Raw genomic sequence first — 22194 nt, 5'->3', positions numbered from 1 at the left:
AAAAACATCGCGAGAATCAAATTGGCACTTTCGTCACCCAGTTTTATTCTAAAATATAAGCTAAACATTGGTAGGAACTAGTGGGCACAGAGCTCAAATTCAGTATGATTTTAAGGCATTTATGTTTTCCTTGATTTTGAGAAACACTCCAAAATTATAAAAGTGATCGTTAATAACTTAAAATATTGTGTTAGCATCATAAAGGTTGTGGGTTTGATCCCTATGCAACACACATTCTTTTACTGCAATGTAAAATATTGGATAAAATCGCCTGTAAAATCGTATTTTGTTTTTTAAAGACAAGATTCATGTTTTACACCAACAAAGCAAAATCCGAGAGAATCGGATCCTTGCACATCAAAGCATTTGATCTGTTCTTGTCCCGTAACTAGATCTCCTCTGATCTGGTTGCAGTATGAAAGGTTCTCACTGACGCTCATCAATTAGCGCGTATCAAGTTACCCAATCAGAGCGCGGTCCGCGTCTCCGGTCTCGCGAGGAACAGTTGCGTTGGTGACAACGAAACACTTTTAAACCCAAACACTTCAGTTCGTCGCATTTCTCCACTGAAGCCGAGGCTCTTGGACCTGGAGATGATGGTAACGAGGCGGTCGGTCCGGTCCGGTCCTCCTGTTGTAGTGATCGGATCAAAGGGCTGGAGAGACGCGACGGTCCGATCTATCGTGCGCGCGGAGGATCTGGTGCGCAAAACTTACGTTGGACAACTCGATACCTCTACACGAACAGTCAGGCACAGTCTTGGGACTTCACACAGACCTCCACAGTTAAACGGTTACAACAGCGTCGGAAACGATGAGAGTGCCTTGGAAAAGAAAGATCAATTTGGGCCTAAATGTACTGGAACTATGGTAAAGTTACCCAGAATGTTTTTACTGTATGCATTTGGTAGACTCTTTTATCCAAAGTTACTTACACAGTGCATTTAATACAATAGAGTTTTTATTTATAAGTGTTGCCTGGGAATCGAACCAATGACCTTTGCGTTGCTAAAGCGATGCTCTACTAACTGAGTTACAGGAACAAAGCCACATCAACAAGATTTAAATGTGTAGTGTAGCCTATTTGTGCTGTTCAAGTGTTTACAAAAGCAATGGGATTCATGGGAGAGACTCACTGAGTCACTTTGTATTAAAGTATCTGCCAAATGCATAAATATGAATGTTATTTTGTGTCTAGTTTCCATCAAAATTGCTTGATGTAAATTAGATATCGGCTTATTTTATTGGCCAATGAGAAAGCAATTATGTAAATACAACTGTATGAATATAAATATGTATACACAGAATAGAAAAACAAGCAGATGACGATTCACTTCACCAGCAGGTTGCTCCAAGAGAAACTTTCCCTGGAATCTTGAATTTTCTTTATATAGTTCACATCTGGGATTATCAGCGGCCCCTTTCCCCCACCAGCCTTGCGTGAGCAGAGCACAGTGGTCAGCATGGGCATGGCAGGTGATTATATGCGGGTTGTGAGAGAGGTGGAGGCTCGTCTACGCAAACAAGCGGCCAGGGTGACCCAGGAGGGCACCAAGATGGAGCATCAAAGGGAACGACTGGAGAAGTTACTGCGTAGTCTGAGGAAAGCTTTGCTGGTGAACCAGCAAAGTTCAGATGGCAGGATGTTTCGACCAGCCACCTCTGAGACAGTGAGTAAATATATGACCTGTCTAGATCATGAAATAATGATTTAACTCTTAGTATTAATTTGGTTACATTTTATGAGTAAGATACGGGACGTGGCAGATGATCTTCTGCAGTGTGAACGAAGGGAATTAAATGTATTAAAACAAGAACTGGAGACGACGTTAAGAAAGACTTTGACTCAACAACAGGTACAACAACATAAGCTCTAATGCATTATTTATGATAGCTGAAACTCCCTAAAATATGCTTACATGAAATGAATTGCGTTTGTGCTTTGAGGCCTTGGCTGAGTGCAGTAGGCAGCTGTTGGATTGCTCCTTTGAAAGGTCCAGAGTAACAGAGCTGCTCCCCCAGCACGGCTCACTGTCAGCGGGTGTGATCACCCACACCTCTCCCCTCTCTCAGAAACCGAACCCTTCTGGACCATTTACTCCAGGTACACCTGCAGGATATAAGTAGGCCCTATCCCTCCTATGGTCTCTCTGTCACCAAATTTAAGAACCTTTTAAAGGTGCCGTAGTATGTAAAACTGTATTTACCTAGGCATAAATTAATAATAAGTGTTCTGTTCTTGGTAATGACATATCTTGAACCTCAAACATGGTTGTTTTCTCCTTCTTATGTAAACCTCGTGCATGCAAAAAAACGCTGGAAAACATTCCAATCTCAACATAACACCGACTGTGATGTTACACCCCAACAGGGCATGAAATTAACACCCGACCACGCGCCAAATGCGGGTGGATTTTGCAATTGGCGGGTAACACTGTCAATCTACCAGCCAAATTGGCGGGTAGCCAATGCGAATCAGTGATGCGCCGGGTCATTGTATAAACAACCCACTCCCGACCGACATTTTCAACTAACCTGCCCGTAATTGTTCAAAATAGTTTTTAAACTCGACCGACTGACCGCGGCCTGAATATCATTAAAATATTTTTGGATGACTCGTAACCGGCACCCGCTCATTTCTTATCAACCTGCGCATATCACTGATGCAAATTGAGTTATTCATTGAGAGGATGCGACTGCTGTTTCGCAACGTTCATGCGACTGGAAAGAAGATGAGGCACTTCTCTGACTACGTTTGGATGTGCGAGTAAGTATTAAATTGTTGGTGAGATGGGATGAGAATGCAATGCTGACATAGACTACAGTATAATCACAGTTGCACAGATGTGTAGTTCTGCTGTGACAGATCAGAACTCTTGGATGTGTAAACTTTAAAGAGAGTTGCGCTACTGTGTCTTATACTGTAGTATATAACATACATTTTGCGAATATAGTAATGAAAAACAACGTATGTGCGGCGTTTATGTGCGCAGTTTGTGCCCCCTCTGTCTCTGTGTGCGTGCGCGGGTTTAAGGGGACTCAATAGGGCACATCGGAGAGATGCGTTCCTAAAAGCATGTGTACATAAAATCTTTCTGCTCTTGACAGGGCACATATAAACAAAATTATCTCAACAGTATTCATTTTCTAATAAAACATTTCTTTATGTCTTGTGTATGTATAGAGTCAAAAACCAGTCTGTGCTGGTCTTAAAGAGACAGTAACCTCAATTAACCTACTTAAGTATGTGTCATTAATGTTAATCAAACAACCTAAGACAAAGAGAAATTCACTTTTGTAGCTCTGAAAAAAAATCTTTTTAATTCATACAATAAAGACAGTGTTATAATTCACTATTCGGGCAAAAAAAAAACTGGCTGGTAAAAAGTCTCTGTGGCAGGTGGATTTCTAAATCCACCTGCCACAGTGGCTGGTGGTCAAAAAAGTTAACTTCAGGCCCTGCACCCCAACATTAAATTACAATTACATTAATTTCAATGTTGTTACAATACTAAAAACAAAGTTGCAGAGTTAGCACCATACAGTAGATATGTACACTAGATGTTGCCTTGGGGTTCTAAGCATGCATCAAAACCGTGCCATCTTGGAACAGGGGTCTTGTCATAGGAAGTAGCTAGGTAATGCTACTATCTCCGACTGTACTTCGAATTCATGATGATGCCGGACTTTTGTGCTGGGTATGGATGTTAGGCCTACTAGCACTATGCATTACATTTAGAAAAAGTATATTTACATTTTCTCTGGACTCCATGCTTAATACATGTCTGACAATTGGAACAAATGGAAAAAAAAAGTGAAAATCGCATTCATGACGATTTATGGTGATTTTATTTCCGTTACACCTTTGCCTACAATAACTCTGCAGGGCTCCCGTTTCAAGATGGTGGCTCCATTTGACGCATTCGTTCCAATGAACTACCATAGCCAAGGTGACATCTAGTGTACATATCTATGAGTTAGTGCTTTATGCTAGCATTTAGGCTGAAGTTCTACTATTGACGTTACAGTAACGCTTTGCAGGTCCATGCTGAATAAACACAAACTTACCACTCAGAAACGTCCAATCAATTGATCCAAAAATCTCCAAACAATTGTTTATTCCTCAAAATCTGTATCTTCATCTGATACAGGCTCAAACATAAGGTCAGTTTGCACACACACAAAGCTACTGAAATGAGCAGCTCTAAGAAACAGCCAATCAGAGCAGAGCTCATCATTATTATTCATGACCCTTTCAAATAAGGTAATAATAATAGACCATTTTACTCTGGGGGGTTGTAAATGGACATGTTAAACCATCTCTGGATCATTTTTGCACTTAATAAAGCCACATTCCTTTTATTTAGGTATCAGAGAACAATGTAACATATTATTTCAATGCATTATTTTCCACCTTTAAAAATAGTTCCTCTCCTTCTTTCTCCAAAGAGTGTAAAGAGGCGTTGGATTGTTCCTCAACAGTACTGCTTGAATCTCAGCAGCTCAGAGACAACATTACACAACTCATAACTCGTGTCTGTAGTAAGCAAACAGCTCTTCACCAATCAGCCAGTGATGCTCTGATGAAAAAAATTGGCGAAACTATCAACCTGGAGGTGATTAGAGATAAAAATAAGAAAATATATTGGATGAATAAATATTGGACAGAAATCCTAAAACCCTGAAATGTTTCGCAAACACAAACTTTTTTTTTATACAGTAGTTAAAGTGTTAAATGTGACATTCATTTTGATCCATAGTCATTTGGCTTGGTAATGACCTTGTACTGTATGTGTCTTATCATCAGCAACATCTCACACTAAGCTCAGCTGCCACAAGACAAGCCATTTACCGCAAACAGAGACAGATGGAGTGTGCTGGCTACAGTCTTGGCAAAGCAATGGTATTTTTAATTCATAGTGTTATGAGAAAATTTTTTACCCTCAAGGAAACTTTTTTTATCTAATAATCTGAACTTAATCTTAATTATTCTGTATTTCTTGCATATTTTGCAGGGCCCAGTTTGCAGCGCTGATCTGTTTTGTCGTGAGAGGTTGAGCAGGCCCATGACTCAGATCTATGGGCGGCATTCAAGTGCTGGACTACCAGAGTCTGACCTGCTCACACAGGTTTAGGGAGCATTACTTTGTATAATTTAATGTTTTGTTTAATTAAAATGTGAAGTTTTAGAACTGTTTTTGACATAAAATTTTTTGGGGGGCTGCGAAGGAATGCACCGTACACAAAGGGGGCCGCACAGTGAAAAAGTTTGAGAACCACTGGTTTATATTACGATTATACACAAGGGTACAGAATTTCAATTAAATACAGCAGGTGTAGGATTGACGCATATCTCTTTTGTTTCCTCAGGGCAGTTCTTTGCTTCAGAAACATCTGAAATCTTCAGGTAAAGAGATGGCAGAGCTCCAGTTTGTTCACCGGCTGCTTGAAGATGACAGATATGGAAAGCGTGCTGCAGTCAGTGTGGACTCTGCCGTCGCCAGGCTGCGCCGTAGACTTCCACGTCCTCCATCTGTCCGGCCTGCAACCAGTTAAAACTCCATCCACAGCATTTAAGATAACATAATGCTTCTCAAAGGTGGAAATCTGGCTCTTTCTGAATACTCTACAAAGTTACCATGTGGTGTTTTGAAAATCATTGTGTGAAGATTGTCATTTGATAATTGCATTTTAGGGAGTACTCATGCAATGTGTGACGTGTGATACAATAAAGGTTTGTCAACAAACAGAATAACACTAGTAAAATATTTTCTATGAGCACATGTGTTTTCAATACAGAGAATTTAATTAAAAAAAATTTGGTTTAGGTGTGAAAGGGCCTTTAAGACCCATGACACGCAAAATGTCTCTATAATGTCTCTAAAATGCTTGGTTATTTATTTTCAACCCAGTGTTGGGTCAAAAATGGGCGAACTCATGCCGTTGGGTTGTATTTATCCGATGCTGGGTTGTTTTAACCCATTATTTGGTAAAATATAAAGATTTTCTGGGTTAATTGAACCTAACGGCTTAGTTCGTTATTTTCGCCCCAACATTTTTTTATGTGTATTTCAGTTCATTATCTGACTTCTAAAGGTCTGGGTCATCGAGTGATCTAGGCTTGGTCTAAGTCTTGAAGGATATGTTGTTGATGATCTGGGTTTTGTCTTAATACAAGAAAACATATAATGAACAAAATTACTGCAGACCCTTAATCACACATCATTTCTCAGGGGATGTAACAAACTTCCGATTTCTCTGCCGACTATTTGAATTATGTTGAATGAGTCTCAGCTGCATCTCTAGTCGCTTTCTGTCTTTCGTCAGTCTCTTCCCCTCTTCCCCTAATCTTCTCCTCTCTTCCTCCACCATCTTCTCCTCCTTTCTCAGTTGCTTGAGCATCTCCTCAAACTCCTTAGACTCCTCCTCGAACCGCTCTTGCTCTTTCATTAGTCTGTCCGTGAGTTCAGTGTTCTCTCTCTCTCGCCGCTCCAGTTCTTTCTGTCGCACGCCCAGGGTTTCACTGACAGCACCACCTGCATCCAAACTCTGCAGACAATGCAAATGCAACAGTCATCTGCTGTCTGGGTCTTATGAGATGCAGATTGTATAATCTTGGAGGTGTAATTTTAAAATCATATCAATAGATTAAGTTTAAAAAGTGCATGTTTTTATGACAAGTTCTTCCTAACTTCCTTATTTAGGGCTTGTCCCTTTTTTCAGAAAGAGTTTAACTCAGATATACTTCACCATAGGGAAAATAAGACAATCCCTACTTCCGTTTCATGGCGACTTTAATGGAAAGAGATTAAATAAAAACGATGGTTTTCACTGCTGTTGATAACATTGTGGTGGCATTCATGTCTCTTCTCTAAATATAAAGTCACCAACGTGTCTTTCAGGCTAAATATATATCAAGTTTTTTAGGTGCTAACAGAAACATCCACACTCACCTTTTTAACCTCATGATCACTAATGGGACTTGTGGGTGGAGCTTCTCCCTCCAGAAGGAGAAGTTTTTGAACTTCAAAGCAGCTGTCTTGAATTATTATAGCAGCCTTTAAAAAATGATGATAGTTTATATATTTTGCAAACACACATATTTCGTTTTTATTAACAAACTGAAAAATAAAGAATCCCACCTGCAGACTATACAGTATGTGGATTAAGTTTTGAACACTCTCTGCTACCTAGATTGGTAAATAATAATGTTAATACATAGCACAATGTACAGTACATACAGTATTTCCTAAAATTTGATTTACCTTTATATAAGTCTGGTGGGCGGGGCTTATTGTAGATATTGCAAGAGGTCCCACCCCTGCTCCTACCAGAGCACATCTGCTGGCCTTAATAGGGATACTTGGTTTGTTTCCTGGGTGAGGTAAGACATATTTTGTGGTTCTTACTTATTTTGTATTGAAAACACAAAACTCATTTTTGGTAAACTGAGTACTTACTGATCACTTTGTCCTGGCCATAGTTGTCATGGTTACTTGATGACCAGATGAAGGGGAAAAGCCAAGACAATAAAGTAATGGCCACCTTTACCACTGGTAATGTGAGAAAGAGAGTAAAAATTCAGTATGTGGTAACTGTGTCTATTTATTTGTAGAGAAAGAGATGGATATATTACCCTCTTTTTGTGCATCAGACAGCATCGTGATACCCTGAGGGCTGTTTTCTGGATGGGGCTGAACAAGCAGATGACAGGTATCCAAAGTCCATCTACTGGTTCCTCTACAGATCCTCAACTTCTCCTCAATAACAGAGCACAGCTGCAGATCCAGAGAGAACAGAGCGTCTACACAAACACACACAACCAACACACAATGCTTGCTGGTAAAAAAAAATGCATGGATAGACGGTTATTTGGATAGATAATGGATACAAGGTTCCAAATGTCAAATTCTCTGACTTTTTCCTGACTTTTCATCTCCTATGTCTGATAGGCCATTAGCCTGATAATAAAGTGTACAGCGGGAGTTTATACATTTTTTGCTTAAAGGAAAACATCACCGTTTTTAATATTTTACTATGTTCTTCCCTCAACTTAGACAAATTAATACAAACCTATCTTTATTCAATACATGCACTTAATCTTTGTACATCACGTTGTGAATCTGTTAGCATTTAGCCTAGCCCCATTCATTCCTTAGGATCCAAACAGGGATGCATTTAGAAGCCACCAAACACTTCCATGTTTTCCTTATTTAAAGACTGTTACTCATCTGTGATTTTCTCATGGAAATGGATAGACCTGTACCTTGTAATTTCTGTACTTTCTTGACTTTGATCTCAGTCTTCTTGATTTGATCATCATGAAGGCTGAAACAAATTAACCACCACATTTCAATAATGTCATATATAATAAATAATTTATTTATCCTTACTCTCACCATACACAGATAAACTCACCTCTCAGTCGCCTGTCTCAGCATCGACATCCAGGTGTTTCGCTCCTCGCGGGTCTGGGTGTGTATCTCGTACATCTCTGGCCCTGCAGAGCACTCACTACTGATCAAAAACAATCCTCTTTCCTGATTGGCTATCTCTCGTACTATCAGCCTCCGTAAGGGCATCACAGAGGGTTTCTGCTCCTGTAGGCACATGGTTTAATGTTTTATATAAATCACATTTTCATTCCAGGTCATCAATTGCCCAGAAACAGAAAAACACAGTGTTTGATCCATACCAATGCGGCAAAGACAAACTTCTGTTCTTTCTCCTGAAGGAAAGCCAAAACATCAGTGAGGAGCAGGCCAATAACATCTGGAAAATAGAAAAAGCTAATGTTATTATGTACTAACAGAAAGGATTCCACTCTCTGACATGACCTCTGACCCCACACACCTTTCAGTCTGCCAGAGGTGGTTCTGCATGCAAGCGATGATAAATGCGTGAGACTGTGTTGCATTTTCTGCAGGTCTTGTTTGCTGAAGAGCTCTCCGTTCTTCATACGAGTGCAGCTCTTACTGTCTAGGCGATTGATGATGTCTTGTAGTTTTTTGGAACGCTCGTGCTCACCGACACGCCGCTCCACCTCATCTATCACCCCACGCAGGGCCTCTAGTGCCACTGCAATATCGTACCTGTCAGCGCTGCCATCTAGAGGATCGAAAGTACAATACAGGTTTAGTCAAAGATCTGTCTGAATTTAATTTGGGATAATAATTTGTAATGTTTGTATTTGCCCTCTGTGTGTTGAAGTAGTCTCTCCAGCAGAACAGGGTACTTTGTGATCCTCTGTGTGACAAGCAATAGGAATTCTGGGATTTCACGTCGTTTGATGACGGAGTTTGTACTCTGCTGCTGTAGGGGTTACACATTTTATTGTCATCATCCGTCATTTTTTGTTATTATCAAATTGTCTATCGATTATAGTGTTTAAAGGGCTAGTTCACCCAAACATGAAAATTATTTAATTTACTCAACCTCATGCCATCCAAGAGGTGTATGAGATTCAAAGTTATTGACGTGCCGCCATATTTGAATTTAGTGATTGTTAAGTATGGTCAGAGGCGTCATGCCCATTCAAACTTAGGGGAAACGTGCCACCTTGTTTTTTTTAAGCCAAATGGATTTTGCATGCAACCTCAAAATCAAAGAAGCGTCTATTGAAGCAACACTAAATAGTTTTTGCTCTTTGCTCCCCCTACAGGTTAGAAGCGTAATTGTTCATTACCACTGTTGTAAATACTGCAGCATAGCTGGCTCAGATTGGATTGTAGGTCTGCCGTAAAGCATGTTTTTGTAGTTTTCACTCGAACAACAGGACCAAGACCCGATGGTTGGAAACTTCTTTAGTGCGGTTTTGGCCGATAGAGGGCTGCAAAGCGAATGTGAAAGTACCATTCACCCTGTTTCGAGTGGATGAACCACTGAAACTTTTTTGGAAACGTTATTTTAAGGTAAATAAAAATTCTTTAGTGTTGCTTTAATCTGTTATTTGTCTTTTAATCTGTTTAATATGCACAATATTATCAATTCTGTGCCGCATCCTTGTCACTTTTTGGAGATTTTCACCGTTTTGATCATGTTACATTACTTTATTCTGGCGGCAGGCGCTGCAGACAGCGCAGACGTCATCAGCGTCTGAGCACGCTCACGAGCTCTCTGTTGCTACTACATTTTAAAACGTGAAAGAAAAGCTCACAAAATTTCCAAACCCCAGTACGGTAATGTGCAGTTAACCTCCTCTGTGAAGAAAATGTATGGTTTAAAATGTGACCGTCTCAACGTTATATTAGTAGATTTCTGATTCATCCTTTTGCAATAATGCGTTCCTCTAATAATTTTTGCTACAAATTTTTTAAATCATTATTGAACATTAAAATCAATCACGTGGCAATAGCTTATTTCATTTTCGTTGTTTCTATACTTTATCCTATAAAATTCATGTAATTTTAAATCCATAATGCAGTTGTTGTGCAAAATGCATTAATGACACAATTAAACAAGTTATTTATTAAAACTTAAATAAATAAAACATGCCATCTCAGATGTAAATATGATACCAATATGTCATTATTCCAATTAAATAGTATTTGATATGAAAGTTAGTCAACACTTTTATTTTGGAGGTTTTTGCATGAAAACAGGGGTGTTTAGATTGTTAAAAATGTAAGTGCCATGGATAAGACTGAAAGCTCTATATTTCGTTTGTGATGCACAAATTTCTTTGAGCTGTGCACACTGTGCCCCCTTAAAAAAAATTGGTGCATGACGCCCCTGAGTATGGTAGCTCATACTCACTTAGCTGCCAATGACGAGTTTTTACGGCAATCCATATTTCTGCTATTATCCACTAGGTGGTGTTCTTACCCAATTTATAAAACACTAAAGCATCCATGGATTAAAAACAGTAAAAACTCTGTGTATGTTTTGATCATTGTTCTGAATACGATTTCTAACAAAAGTCCTTTACAAAAATGCTTTTTGTTTAAAATTTTGTATTTTTGAAGAAACCTACCCATATAGGTGATAAAAGAACTGAAAAATTACACATAATACTCTAAGATTGTGAAAACAATGTATAAATCAACTTACTCTGAGGAACAACTGAAGTTTTCTGTTACTCTGAAGCAGTTGTTTATAAATCTTTAGTGCTTCTGGATGCTGACTGCAGAAATCACTATACAACTCTATCATCTGAGAGCCATGTTGAGCTGTGAACTACACACACACACACGCACGCACACAGACACACACACACACACACACACACACACACACACACACACACACACACACACACACACACACACGCACATTAAATTAAATAGATTTATAATAACTTAACTTGCACCACCCAAAATAGTGCATGTCTATGTGATAATCGGTTAATATTGATTAATCATTTGTTTGCCTGCTGCAGCAGAATGTCTCCAATGCGTTGGATAATGTAATTCCTGTGTCTTCCTGGCTGAACAGAAGCCCACTGTCTTGTCTCCATAGCAAGAAGAAAGTTGCTATGATGAGCCATGAGCTCATCGAGTCTGGGGAAAATCTGACCAATCACGTCCTGCTCCAGTTGCACTTCCTCTGATAAACCCCGCCTTAAAACATCAGCCATGACAGACAGAGTCTGGACGTGGTGAAACTCGGTCTGCATCAGTTCTACAACGACACACACAGTACTAACCAATTAAATACATAAAGAATGAGTTCTTTATCAAACTAGTATTTGTTTTCTTTTCCATTATGAAAAATCTCTGGTCCTACACAACCATGATTACTCACCATAGATGATTTCCTGTCTCTTGATCACCTCTTTGTCCAGTGTCATACTGAATTCAACATCCACCGCAGCACTCCAAGACTCAGCAGTGTAGTCAAATGATATGTAAGCAAATGAAGAATCTGGCAAAGAGAGGATTAAATTTATTCTAAGGGGCAGTTTCCTGGACAGAGCTTGGATTAATCTAGGACAAGGCCTTGTTATATAAGGACATTTAAAGGCTCTCTAAGCGAATCTGCGAGACGTTAGTTATTGTTGACGTTTGAAACTGTTTTCAAACAGACGGAGCGTAGCTAACTCCTCCCCCTCCCCCTCCCTTCCGTGCTTTCATGAACGCGCCCAACCCCCACCCCCAAATCCTTTTTGTCGTTTATTGGCTGGAACACTTTGTTTTGTTTTGTGATGCTAGGTTTGGCCACTTGTTGATATTGCCGTTTGTGAAGCCTGGGCTGTCTACAGAGATCGCGTTTTTTTACAGTTTGATCAGCGGACAGGCAGCAAGCAGATAGTGAGGAGATGTTTCCGGTATGTAACAAAAAATGTTTTATGGTCTAAAACGCTTCAATTCGCTTAGAGCGCCTTTAAGAAGTTCACATAAACATTCCTTACAAAAAACAATAATGCATCTTGAGACAAAAAATAGCACTAATGTATGTTAAGATACATCAGTACAAGGTGTTTCGAAATTAATGCTGCAGTATTTACAACAGTGGTAATGAACAATTACGCTTCTAACCTGTAGGGGGAGCAAAGAGCAATAAGTCTTTAGTGTTGCTTTAAATGGGGAAAACATGGAAGTGTTTGGTGGCTTCTAAATTCATCCCTGTTTGGATCCTAAGGAATGAATGGGGCTAAGCTAAATGCTAACACATTCACGACATGCTGTACAAAGATTAAGTGCATGCATTGAAAAAAGATAGGTATGAATGAATTCCTCTAAGGTGAGGTAAGAACATAGTAAAATATAAAAAAACTGTGGTGTTTTCCTTTAATGTATGGTGAAAGGGTAGTTCACAGAAAAACAATCGTTATTTATTCAACATTGATTCGGTTGTTCAAATATATAGATTTTCTCATTTCAAGCTATTGTATGGATTAAAAAATGAATAAAAAATTCTAAATTTTAATTGTCATCCAAATACATTTACAAAAAGAAGTTAAAAAACAGTAAGCCCATGTGTCCACCAAACGGCAGGCGCTCCTCCAAAAAAACACTGACCTTGGGCAACTTGCCAGCGTTTTTTCGGCTGAGCTGCTATCATACTTTGTTTTGCTTATCAGTTGTACGATGCGCCAATTGGTTGGTGTGATATTTGCCCCGCCCTACTGCACTATGATGGGACGGCTGAGCGAAAAGTAACATCGATGTTTCTAACATTTTTCTCAAAGTTGAACAGTAAAAAAGGCCAAGCGCCCAAAAATGCTCACACCTTTCTAGCTGCCACCGCAAAAAGACGACGTTGGAATTGGAAAAAATTACCATTGGGAACAACTGAAAAAATACACTGGCCTTAGGAAAAATGCTATGGTGGACACAGGTCATATTAAATAATTTTATAAAAAAATAACTCATTCTTCAAAATTAACTTTAGTCATATACGTTTGGGATAACATGAAGGTAAGAAAGTGATGTCAAGGTAAACTCACTGGAGGTGGCGCTTCTTCCAGAGGAATAATCAATCAAAGACAAACTTTTCCGTAAAGTTACATCATGGCCACACCCCTCACTGTTACTCCGCTTCCTTCTACAAGAAAAATTGATTAAATTAGATTTAAATTACAATGTCATTACTTGTAACACAATCAAATAAACAACCAAATTTAATTAAATGCATTTAAATGTACAATGTCGGACTTTTAGCGGCATCTGGTGGTGATAGTGTGAAATGCAACCAATGGCTCAGTCCACAGCTCACCCCTCCTTTTCGAAACGTATAGTAACGCTGCGGTAGCCGCCATAGGACAAACACGCCATAGACACAACACGCTCTATATAACAGTTTGTCCATTTAGTCCCACATTGCACATCTAAGTGAAATTATACAGACCTGCGTGTAATGATGTTGTCATTGGCCAGGAACAGAGATGGAGAACTGTGACTGGATGAGTCTGGATGAGTTGGTTAAGCATCACATTAGCATTTTAAAACTTAATTGGTTACATTATCATGTTAGAGGAACGTGATTGGCTCAACTCACACTGTAGCACTGACAAGTCTGTGGTTTTCAGTGATGCAGCATTCTGGGTAATGGAAATAAATCACATATTATTGTTTTTTAGACTCTTGTATGCTCACATAAAGTATCATGTACACACGCATACACATACAAAGCTACCTTTAAACACAAGGGGGAAGAATCACTGCAGGTCTTATGTACAATCATGAAGCAATCTAAACAGGAAATGATGTCAGGAACAGGAAGTTTATCATCTTAGTAAGTGAAATGTGTCGCATAAAATATATTATCTATTAAATAAACTCTAAATATTTACATATGCACTGCTGGAGTTTGTCATTGTCATCTCGCTCACACATTTCACATGCTGCATTAACAGACTGCTGTGGTGAACGGAGCTGATGCAGACCTGAACCAACTGTACTGACCTGAACACAGGCACATATTAGGGATGGATGCTTCTTGTGTTTATGTTATGGGATAGATGCACATTCATTAAGTGTTACTGAACCATATTGTGCAGATCTTACCTTGCGTTTTATTTTGGTGTTGACCATACGGCTTCTGAGAAAGCTAAGGGTTCGTCTCACTTTATATTTGTCTGTCTCGCTCTTGTTCGGAGGGATAAATGTACCTCTCTCCTCCTCCTCTTCCTCCTCTGACTTACTGCAGTGCATTCTGGGCATGAGATTATAATTATTAATTTTTGACAAAGAAAAACATACAGTATTCAAAGCTCAAACAGCTTTCCTTAAAAAACTTCTCATACAACATTGATTGGAAAACAGTCCTGTCCCAAAACTCATAGCATACGTCAATGTTGCTCTGTTGGGATGTTTAAACTAATAAAGCAATATTTTGGAAACAAACTAAACTCAAAGTTGAATAGTCTTGACTAAAACAAACACACTTTAGCTTTAAGGACCTTTATACACAGGCAGGTATGAGAAGGAGAAGTGGACAATACCGTTCTTTTTCTTCTAATGTTTCTTCATCATTGGAGGTGAATGGCTCTAAAAACATTTAACAGTATAAAATATTTTTTTGACAATTCATAATAAACACATAATGACAGGGACAGATATAAGCAAACACACACCGTCTTTTGAGCTGGAGGCTGGTGATCTATCAGGAGTTGGTGAGTCTGGTTCAGATGCCTCGGACTCTGAATCTGTTTCTGAATCTGAAGAACTCTGAGGATACAACAATTCAAGATACTGCTTTGCACAAAATCATTTCCTAAATCACAGTTTAACCTGTAATTCACCTGATCATCTGCAGACTGCAGGGTGTTAATGCTGGTTGTTATGGTAACGCTGGAGCCAATGGGGGAACTGCTTGTTGAGTCGGAACAAGATGTGGGTTCATCTACAGAAAAACAATGATGGAGTATCAATATACACAGTATTTTGTAACATAAATGTTACTAATAATTTAGTATTATTGGGTTCTGACATAAAAAACCGTTGGGTTCTGATGTTAGCCTGATGTTGAGTTCTGACATCAGAGGGACTTTGGATTCTGAAGTCAGCCTGACGTTCGGTTCTGATGTCAGAAAGACTTTAGGTTCTGAAGTCAGAAGGACATTGGGTTCTGACGTTAGAAGGACGTTGGGTTCTGACTTCAGGCCGACGTTGGGTTCTGATGTCAGAAGGACATTGGGTTATGACGTTAGGCCAACGTTGGGTTCTGACGTAAGAAGAACATTGGGTTCTGACGTCAGAAGGACATTGGGTTCTGATGTCAGAAGGACATTGGGTTATGATGTTAGGCCGACGTTGGGTTCTGATGTAAGAAGAACGTTGGGTTCTGACGTCAGAAGGACGTTGGGTTTTGACATAAGAAGAACGTTGGATTCTGATGTCAGAAGGACATTGGGTTATGATGTTAGGCCAACGTTGGGTTCTGACGTAAGAAGAACATTGGGTTCTGATGTTAGAAGGACATTGGGTTATGATATTAGGCCGATGTTGGGTTCTGACATAAGAAGAACGTTGGGTTCTGACGACAGAAGAACATTGGGTTATGATGTTAGGCCAACGTTGGGTCCTGACGTCAGAAGGAGGTTGGGTTCTGAGGTCAGGCCAACATTGGGTTCTGACGTAAGAAGAACATTGGGTTTTGACGTAGGAAGAACGTTGGGTTCTGACGTCAGAAGGACGTTGGGTTCTGACGTCAGAAGGACATTGGGTTCTGACATAAGAAGAAGGTTTGGTTCTGACGTCAGAAGGACGTTGGGTTCTGACGTCAGACGGACATTGGGTTCTGATGTCAGAAGGAAATTGGGTTATGATGTTAGGCCAACGTTGGGTTCTGACGTAAGAAGAACATTGGGTTCTGACGTCAGAAGGACATTGGGTTATGATGTCAGAAGGTTATTATGTTAGGCCGACGTTGGGTTCTGACGTAAGAAGAACATTGGGTTCTGACTTCAGAAGGACATTGGGTTCTGATGTTAGAAGGACATTGGGTTATGATGTTAGGCCGATGTTGGGTTCTGACATAAGAAGAACGTTGGGTTCTGATGACAGAAGAACATTGGGTTATGATGTTAGGCCAACGTTGGGTCCTGACGTCAGAAGGAGGTTGGGTTCTGAGGTCAGGCCAACATTGGGTTCTGACGTAAGAAGAACGTTGGGTTTTGACGTAGGAAGAACGTTGGGTTCTGACGTCAGAAGGACGTTGGGTTCTGACGTCAGAAGGACATTGGGTTCTGACGCCAGAAGGACGTTGGGTTCTGACATAAGAAGAAGGTTTGGTTCTGACGTCAGAAGGACGTTGGGTTCTGACATCAGAAGGACACTGGGTTTTTACGTAAGAAGAACGTTGGGTTCTGACGTCAGGCTGACATTGGATTTTGACATAAGAAGAACGTTGGGTTCTGACGCCAGAAGGACGTTGGGTTCTGACATAAGAAGAACGTTGGGTTCTGACGCCAGAAGGACGTTGGGTTCTGACATAAGAAGAACGTTGGGTTCTGACGCCAGAAGGACATTGGATTTTGACATAAGAAGAACGTTGGGTTCTGACGCCAGAAGGACGTTGGGTTCTGACATAAGAAGAACGTTGGGTTCTGACGTCAGAAGGACATTGGGTTCTGACGCCAGAAGGACATTGGGTTCTGACATAAGAAGAAGGTTTGGTTCTGACGTCAGAAGGACGTTGGGTTCTGACATCAGAAGGACACTGGGTTTTTACGTAAGAAGAACGTTGGGTTCTGACGTCAGGCTGACATTGGATTTTGACATAAGAAGAACGTTGGGTTCTGACGCCAGAAGGACGTTGGGTTCTGACATAAGAAGAACGTTGGGTTCTGACATAAGAAGAACGTTGGGTTCTGACGCCAGAAGGACGTTGGGTTCTGAGGTCAGGCCAACATTGGGTTCTGACGTCAGAAGGACGTTGGGTTATGACACACATTATTAACACACATTAAAGTGTGACAAACATGCAAAAAAATATATATATAAAAATAACAGGAAGGGGCCAACCCCTTTCACACCACTGTATGCCATACCCTAATTTTACGTGAAACGTCGCCACTGGTGGAAATATAAATATTAAGCCATACCTGAGTCATCAGAAGATAAAAGTTCCTCTTCTTCGTCCAGTGACAAACTGTTCATCCACACCTGTAAAAAGTGAATAGAATAAATAGCGAGGATATCTCATTTAAAGATAATATATGGAACACATTGTAATCTATAGTCTATAAAATTAGGCTAGCTTACATTGTGAGGCAGAGATGATGATGATCCTTCTTAAGGTGTGTGTGTAAAATAGAGAGACAACTGTATAAAGCTAACAGCACTCCTATTCATTTCTTTTCATATATATTTTCATATCATATATAACAACATACATCCAGCCTTTTGAATGCAATTTATATAATTAAAGTTCAAAAAATAACCTGTAAATGAAACCGTTGTGTTTCTTTCAGGTCTTCGCTCTGTTTTCCCATTCAGTCCTTTGATCTGGTGCAATACAGACACATACAAAATCAAATATGGCTTTCGTCTTCAAAGCAAACACAATACGTCACTCATTTTCTTCCATGTGCTTGTTCATTTAATTTCAAGGTTGACTGCCGAAAGCTTGGCCTGTGTGATGTCTGACCTTGTTTAGAAGTGCAGAGTCTCTTAAACACTCTCGAAGGAGGAATATGGATGACTGTAGGGTTTTGACCGTGTCCTCCGATACACACACAGACAGACACAGCATCCCAAAGGCATGGCTAAACCTGAGGAGGTGGGATGTCCCCACCCACACCTGAGATACACCTGCCAGGGGTGTGGCTAGTGGATTTGGAGGGCTAATCAAAATATGAAATATTATAAGAAATACAATAGACTTACAGTAATGGATAGACCGAGGCTATCAGAATATCATCAGCTGTGGTTGGTTTTCTTACTGGTATAGTAAAAAACAACCAATAGCACCTACTGTTAATGCATATGCAGAAATCTGCGTTGCTTATGAAATAAAATTATTCAATTACCTTCAAATATATACATTTTAAAATCCGGTCATGTTCATTATGAATATTTTAAATACCGGGAAAATTAAATTGAATAAATCAATAACATTGATTAGATTAAAAATGAAATGAATGGAAGGATTACTGCTGGAAAAGTTTAATTAGAGCGTGCTGATTGGACTGTTGGGCCAGCTGTAGGGGGGTGTCTCCGTCCTCATTGGTCGAGCAGATAGCCATCAGGGCACCAGGCTGACAGAGAAGAAACTCGGAGACGTTCACAAAACCCAGCCGTACACACACATGCAGTAGAGATTCTGCACACACACAAATAAATAAATAAATTATATTATAATATATTATATTATATTATAATATATCATATGTTATATTATATGTTAAACATAAATATTCATTTTCCTCTGTCTCGCAACTTCTTTGAAATCCCTTTATTAACCATAGAATGCTATTTTTTGGACATCCTCATTTGTGGTCACCACGGTGACCTCTGATCCAATTACAAGTCAGTATTTATAATTCCACTGCTCATCTCCGGACATTTGTGTCATTTGGATGTGAAGCAGAAGCAGTAAAATCAGATTATACACACACATTCACACAACACACGGAAACAGGTGCACCACTTCAACATGCACACATGTACACACTGTACAAAATAAATTGCAGTCATTTTCATGTACACTTTGACAAATAAAGCTGCTAAAAAATTTTTTTTCCAGCGATGCTATAGAAGAAAAAAATTTTTTTCCTCTAAGAACATTTTGGTATATAGATATGTTTTATAATATACCTATTTTAATTATTATAGCCTGACCCTTAAAAAACTATTAGAAATTTTAAAAAAAAATATCTAGCAAATGAAAATTCCTTATCAGCACACCTTGAGAAGAATGGATGAGGAGGTTATGCGGGGTGTGTAGATTGGCTAGCGCGAGAGTAACTCTTTCATCCATCTTTATCCGGGCAGTGCTGTCATTCAAACCATATTGACCAATTAAGTCTCTGTGTTCAGTGGTGCTGAGGCAGTTGCTATGGGTTACCAGGTATTCTGCCAACTCCTGGGCATCGTCCTCAATGTATGTTAGATAAGTCATGCCCACACACGTTACCTCACCATTAGTATATGTATATGCTCGGACACACACCGTCTCTGATTGGTTATGACCTGAACAGACCAAAATATACATGGAGCACTGATGTTTCACCGCACATGTACACATCACACCAAACATTAAAAGATATTTTAAATCAAACAATGAATGTTTAGTTTAATATATATTACCTGGGGCGATGAAGTACAGCATGGAGTGAACTCTAGTTTGTAAAACATGTAGTAAAGTGGATCCTTCTAGAACCACAAATATCTGTTCCTCTTTAACCGAGGAGATCAGAGCAAAAACTTTAGCTTGGCCCTAAAACACACACAGGTAACTATTAATTTACATGATAAATGACACTAAATGTCTAATAAGCTTCATGATGTGTAAAACATCCATGTAGTAAAAATTATTACATTTATTATTTATTAAAAATTATACTGTATAAAACCAAAAGTGCATAATGTGTTCTCCAGTCAAGCTCTTTATGAAAAATCACTAGACTATAAAAACAAAGTTGTCAAAATGTTTCTGTGCTCATCCAAACACCATCTTCAGTTGTAAAAACACAACTTTAAACTCCGAAATGTTTTGACAATTTTGTTTTTATAGTCTAGCGATTTTTAATTAAGAGTGGACAACACATTATGCACTTTTGTTTTTATACAGTAAATATAATAAATTAATAAATTCAGTCGAACCTAAACCCTACACGCGGTGACCCCCCAAACACACATATACAGTGCATACATAAATACAATTATGTAGTTGTAAACAGATTTTTTTGCAATATAGCAATTGAAATATAAAATTCAAAAATACATAAAAAAGCTACTCACGTAAACAGGAACCTCTCTTCTGCTGAGCTTCATTGTGTAAAAATAAACAAATCAAGTAACAGGTGGTAAGGAAAGTATATTAGTTAAAATAATAATAAAAAATATAAATGTATTACTTAATAATGAGTAAGTCAACTACAAAGCCAGAAAGATTTACCTCTACACTCACTCTGCCACTGAACACTAATATATACAGAGAGAGAGAGAGAGAGAGAGAGAGAGAGAGAGAGAGAGAGAGAGAGAGAGAGAGAGAGAAAGATGGCATCATCACTACACTCATCAGAACATGTATTTAGCCCGTCATGTGTGTGGATAGTCAAAATATGTGTACCCCGCGGCATGTGTAATCAGAGTTTAGTGTTAAGTGAGTGTCTTGCAAGTATTTTGTAAATGTTAGCGTCTCTTATAAACTCTTTCAAATCGTGTGCAGCAGGCACATATTTTGAAATGTGTTCGTTGTGTCATTCACATGGTTCACATAACACAACGAACACATTTTGGCCCTGTGCCAAATGGCACACTCCTTTAGAGTCCACAATTGGATGGCATCATATAGTGCAGACTTTAGAACCTTTGAAACGGGTTCACGGGAGTCGTATTTTGGGACAGACTCAAGCGTTACGCAGGAATAGGAAGAGAAGTTGCCAATCAGTATGAACTCCTCCTATCCGTCATCTGATTGCTCTTTCGCAAGGAGTTCTGGTTTGGTAAAGTGCGTGAAGCCTGCAGCAGTGCGGGCTTCGCTGAAGACCACATCAGTTTGCAAAGGGGGTGCTGATGAGCACACTTTACAGCGTAAAAATGACAGATGGGACACCCTACGGACTCGTAGACTAAGCAAGCAAGCACAATTTAAAGGGGCCATGTAAATCTTTTTTCATGTTTAAGTGCTATAATTGGGTTCCCAGTGCTTCTATCAACCTAGAAAATGTGAAAAAGATCAACCAAGTCATTTACTTTTGGTAATCCATTCTCTGCAAGCACATGAAAAATTATAAAAATGTCATAAGGAGATCTTATTATTATTTTTCACACACCTACAAAGTGGCAATTTTAACATGCTATAATAAATTATTTATATGGTGTTTTGAGCTAAAACTTCAATTATATGTGCTCTGGGGATATTAAATATTTATTTGACATCTTAAAAAATTATTGTGACATGTCCCCTTTAAGTGAAGTGCGCTGTCATGATCCTGCCAGTTTGTCATAAGGTGCTGCTTGCCGTAGTGACGTGTGCGCCGTGTTTCCTTGTTTTTAATCACGAATGAAGTGAATTAGATGTTGAATTTGATAAAAACAAATCTTTTAATAAAAAGTTGCAACCAGAAACATTTAATATCGAATATTTTAATTTTTGCTTACCCGAAAATAACGTGAAACAAGCCTATATTATTAAAATACCAATAGAGTTTGTTATTTTCATTTTTATTTTATTACACAACACAATATAACATATTTATGCATATTAACGTGCTTTTTCCTGTTTTAAAACATGGATTTATAATGTTTATTAGTGGAACTAAAGGTTGGATTAAAGAGTAACTAAACCCTAAATCAACTTTTTTTAGTTAATGATCTGTAAGAATGATGCTTTATTAGTGCTGTTCATTGATTTTTGACATTTGGATATAAAGTGTTTCAATACAATAATATATGGTGTAAAAACGTCTGAGTGCTGCCCTCTTCAGGTTGAACGGTGGCTACTGCAGTTGAATTTCCCTATTGGATGTTGGTTCCAAAAAATGACTTGTGACGTAAGCAGGTTCAAGCTCACCACGCCCTTGTTACGATCTCTCACCACACACTTGGTACGAGCTTAGTTCATCCCCTCTATCTCCGTTGGG

The 22194-nt window shown here is 39.0% G+C and overlaps 2 protein-coding genes across 3 annotated transcripts; one reads left to right on the top strand and one right to left on the bottom strand.

The window, feature by feature from the left end:
• Positions 1-457: 457 nt before the first annotated feature.
• On the top strand, positions 458-5566 carry tektl1 (tektin like 1). The gene is made up of 8 exons (XM_065280721.2): positions 458-869; positions 1394-1669; positions 1751-1855; positions 1947-2103; positions 4449-4615; positions 4807-4902; positions 5015-5128; positions 5370-5566. The coding sequence occupies exons 1-8, from the start codon at positions 594-596 to the stop codon at positions 5553-5555; spliced, it is 1377 nt and encodes a 458-aa protein (XP_065136793.1). The 5' UTR covers positions 458-593; the 3' UTR covers positions 5556-5566.
• On the bottom strand, positions 5567-20380 carry LOC135770851 (rho guanine nucleotide exchange factor 28). Of its 2 annotated transcripts, XM_065280718.2 has the most exons (31): positions 20348-20380; positions 19694-19823; positions 19292-19576; positions 18539-18707; positions 18033-18228; positions 17827-17890; positions 17648-17673; positions 17488-17548; positions 15184-15284; positions 15016-15109; positions 14884-14929; positions 14447-14594; positions 14233-14344; positions 14076-14131; positions 13938-13980; positions 13788-13848; positions 13387-13484; positions 11742-11861; positions 11368-11618; positions 11049-11174; positions 9194-9311; positions 8853-9107; positions 8695-8771; positions 8418-8599; positions 8266-8327; positions 7636-7803; positions 7460-7552; positions 7265-7374; positions 7142-7189; positions 6953-7057; positions 5567-6548 (listed from the first exon to the last, which is right to left on the bottom strand). In XM_065280718.2, the coding sequence occupies exons 1-31, from the start codon at positions 20378-20380 to the stop codon at positions 6222-6224; spliced, it is 3765 nt and encodes a 1254-aa protein (XP_065136790.2). In that variant the 3' UTR covers positions 5567-6221. The 2 variants fall into 2 exon arrangements, with proteins under 2 accessions (XP_065136790.2, XP_073671684.1); XM_073815583.1 differs by lacking the exons at positions 19292-19576; positions 19694-19823; positions 20348-20380 and having other exon boundaries at positions 17648-17676; positions 18033-18662.
• Positions 20381-22194: the final 1814 nt, after the last annotated feature.

Source organism: Paramisgurnus dabryanus, chromosome 8 (genome assembly GCF_030506205.2).
Source record: "Paramisgurnus dabryanus chromosome 8, PD_genome_1.1, whole genome shotgun sequence".
NCBI classification, from domain to species: Eukaryota; Metazoa; Chordata; class Actinopteri; order Cypriniformes; family Cobitidae; genus Paramisgurnus; species Paramisgurnus dabryanus.
This window is presented reverse-complemented; position numbering and strand designations above follow the sequence as displayed.

Excerpts from the sequence above, each read along its gene's own strand:
- tektl1 (XM_065280721.2), top strand. The coding sequence starts at position 594 with ATGATGGTAACGAGGCGGTCGGTCCGGTCCGGTCCTCCTGTTGTAGTG. Across the intron at positions 2,104-4,448 it reads TTCTGGACCATTTACTCCAG|AGTGTAAAGAGGCGTTGGAT; the intron begins GTACACCTGCAG and ends CTTTCTCCAAAG. Across the intron at positions 4,903-5,014 it reads ACAGTCTTGGCAAAGCAATG|GGCCCAGTTTGCAGCGCTGA; the intron begins GTATTTTTAATT and ends CATATTTTGCAG.
- LOC135770851 (XM_065280718.2), bottom strand. The coding sequence starts at position 20,380 with ATGAAGCTCAGCAGAAGAGAGGTTCCTGTTTAC. Across the intron at positions 17,549-17,647 it reads CATCATCTCTGCCTCACAAT|GTGTGGATGAACAGTTTGTC; the intron begins GTAAGCTAGCCT and ends CACTTTTTACAG. Across the intron at positions 9,108-9,193 it reads ACTACTTCAACACACAGAGG|ATGGCAGCGCTGACAGGTAC; the intron begins GCAAATACAAAC and ends TCGATCCTCTAG.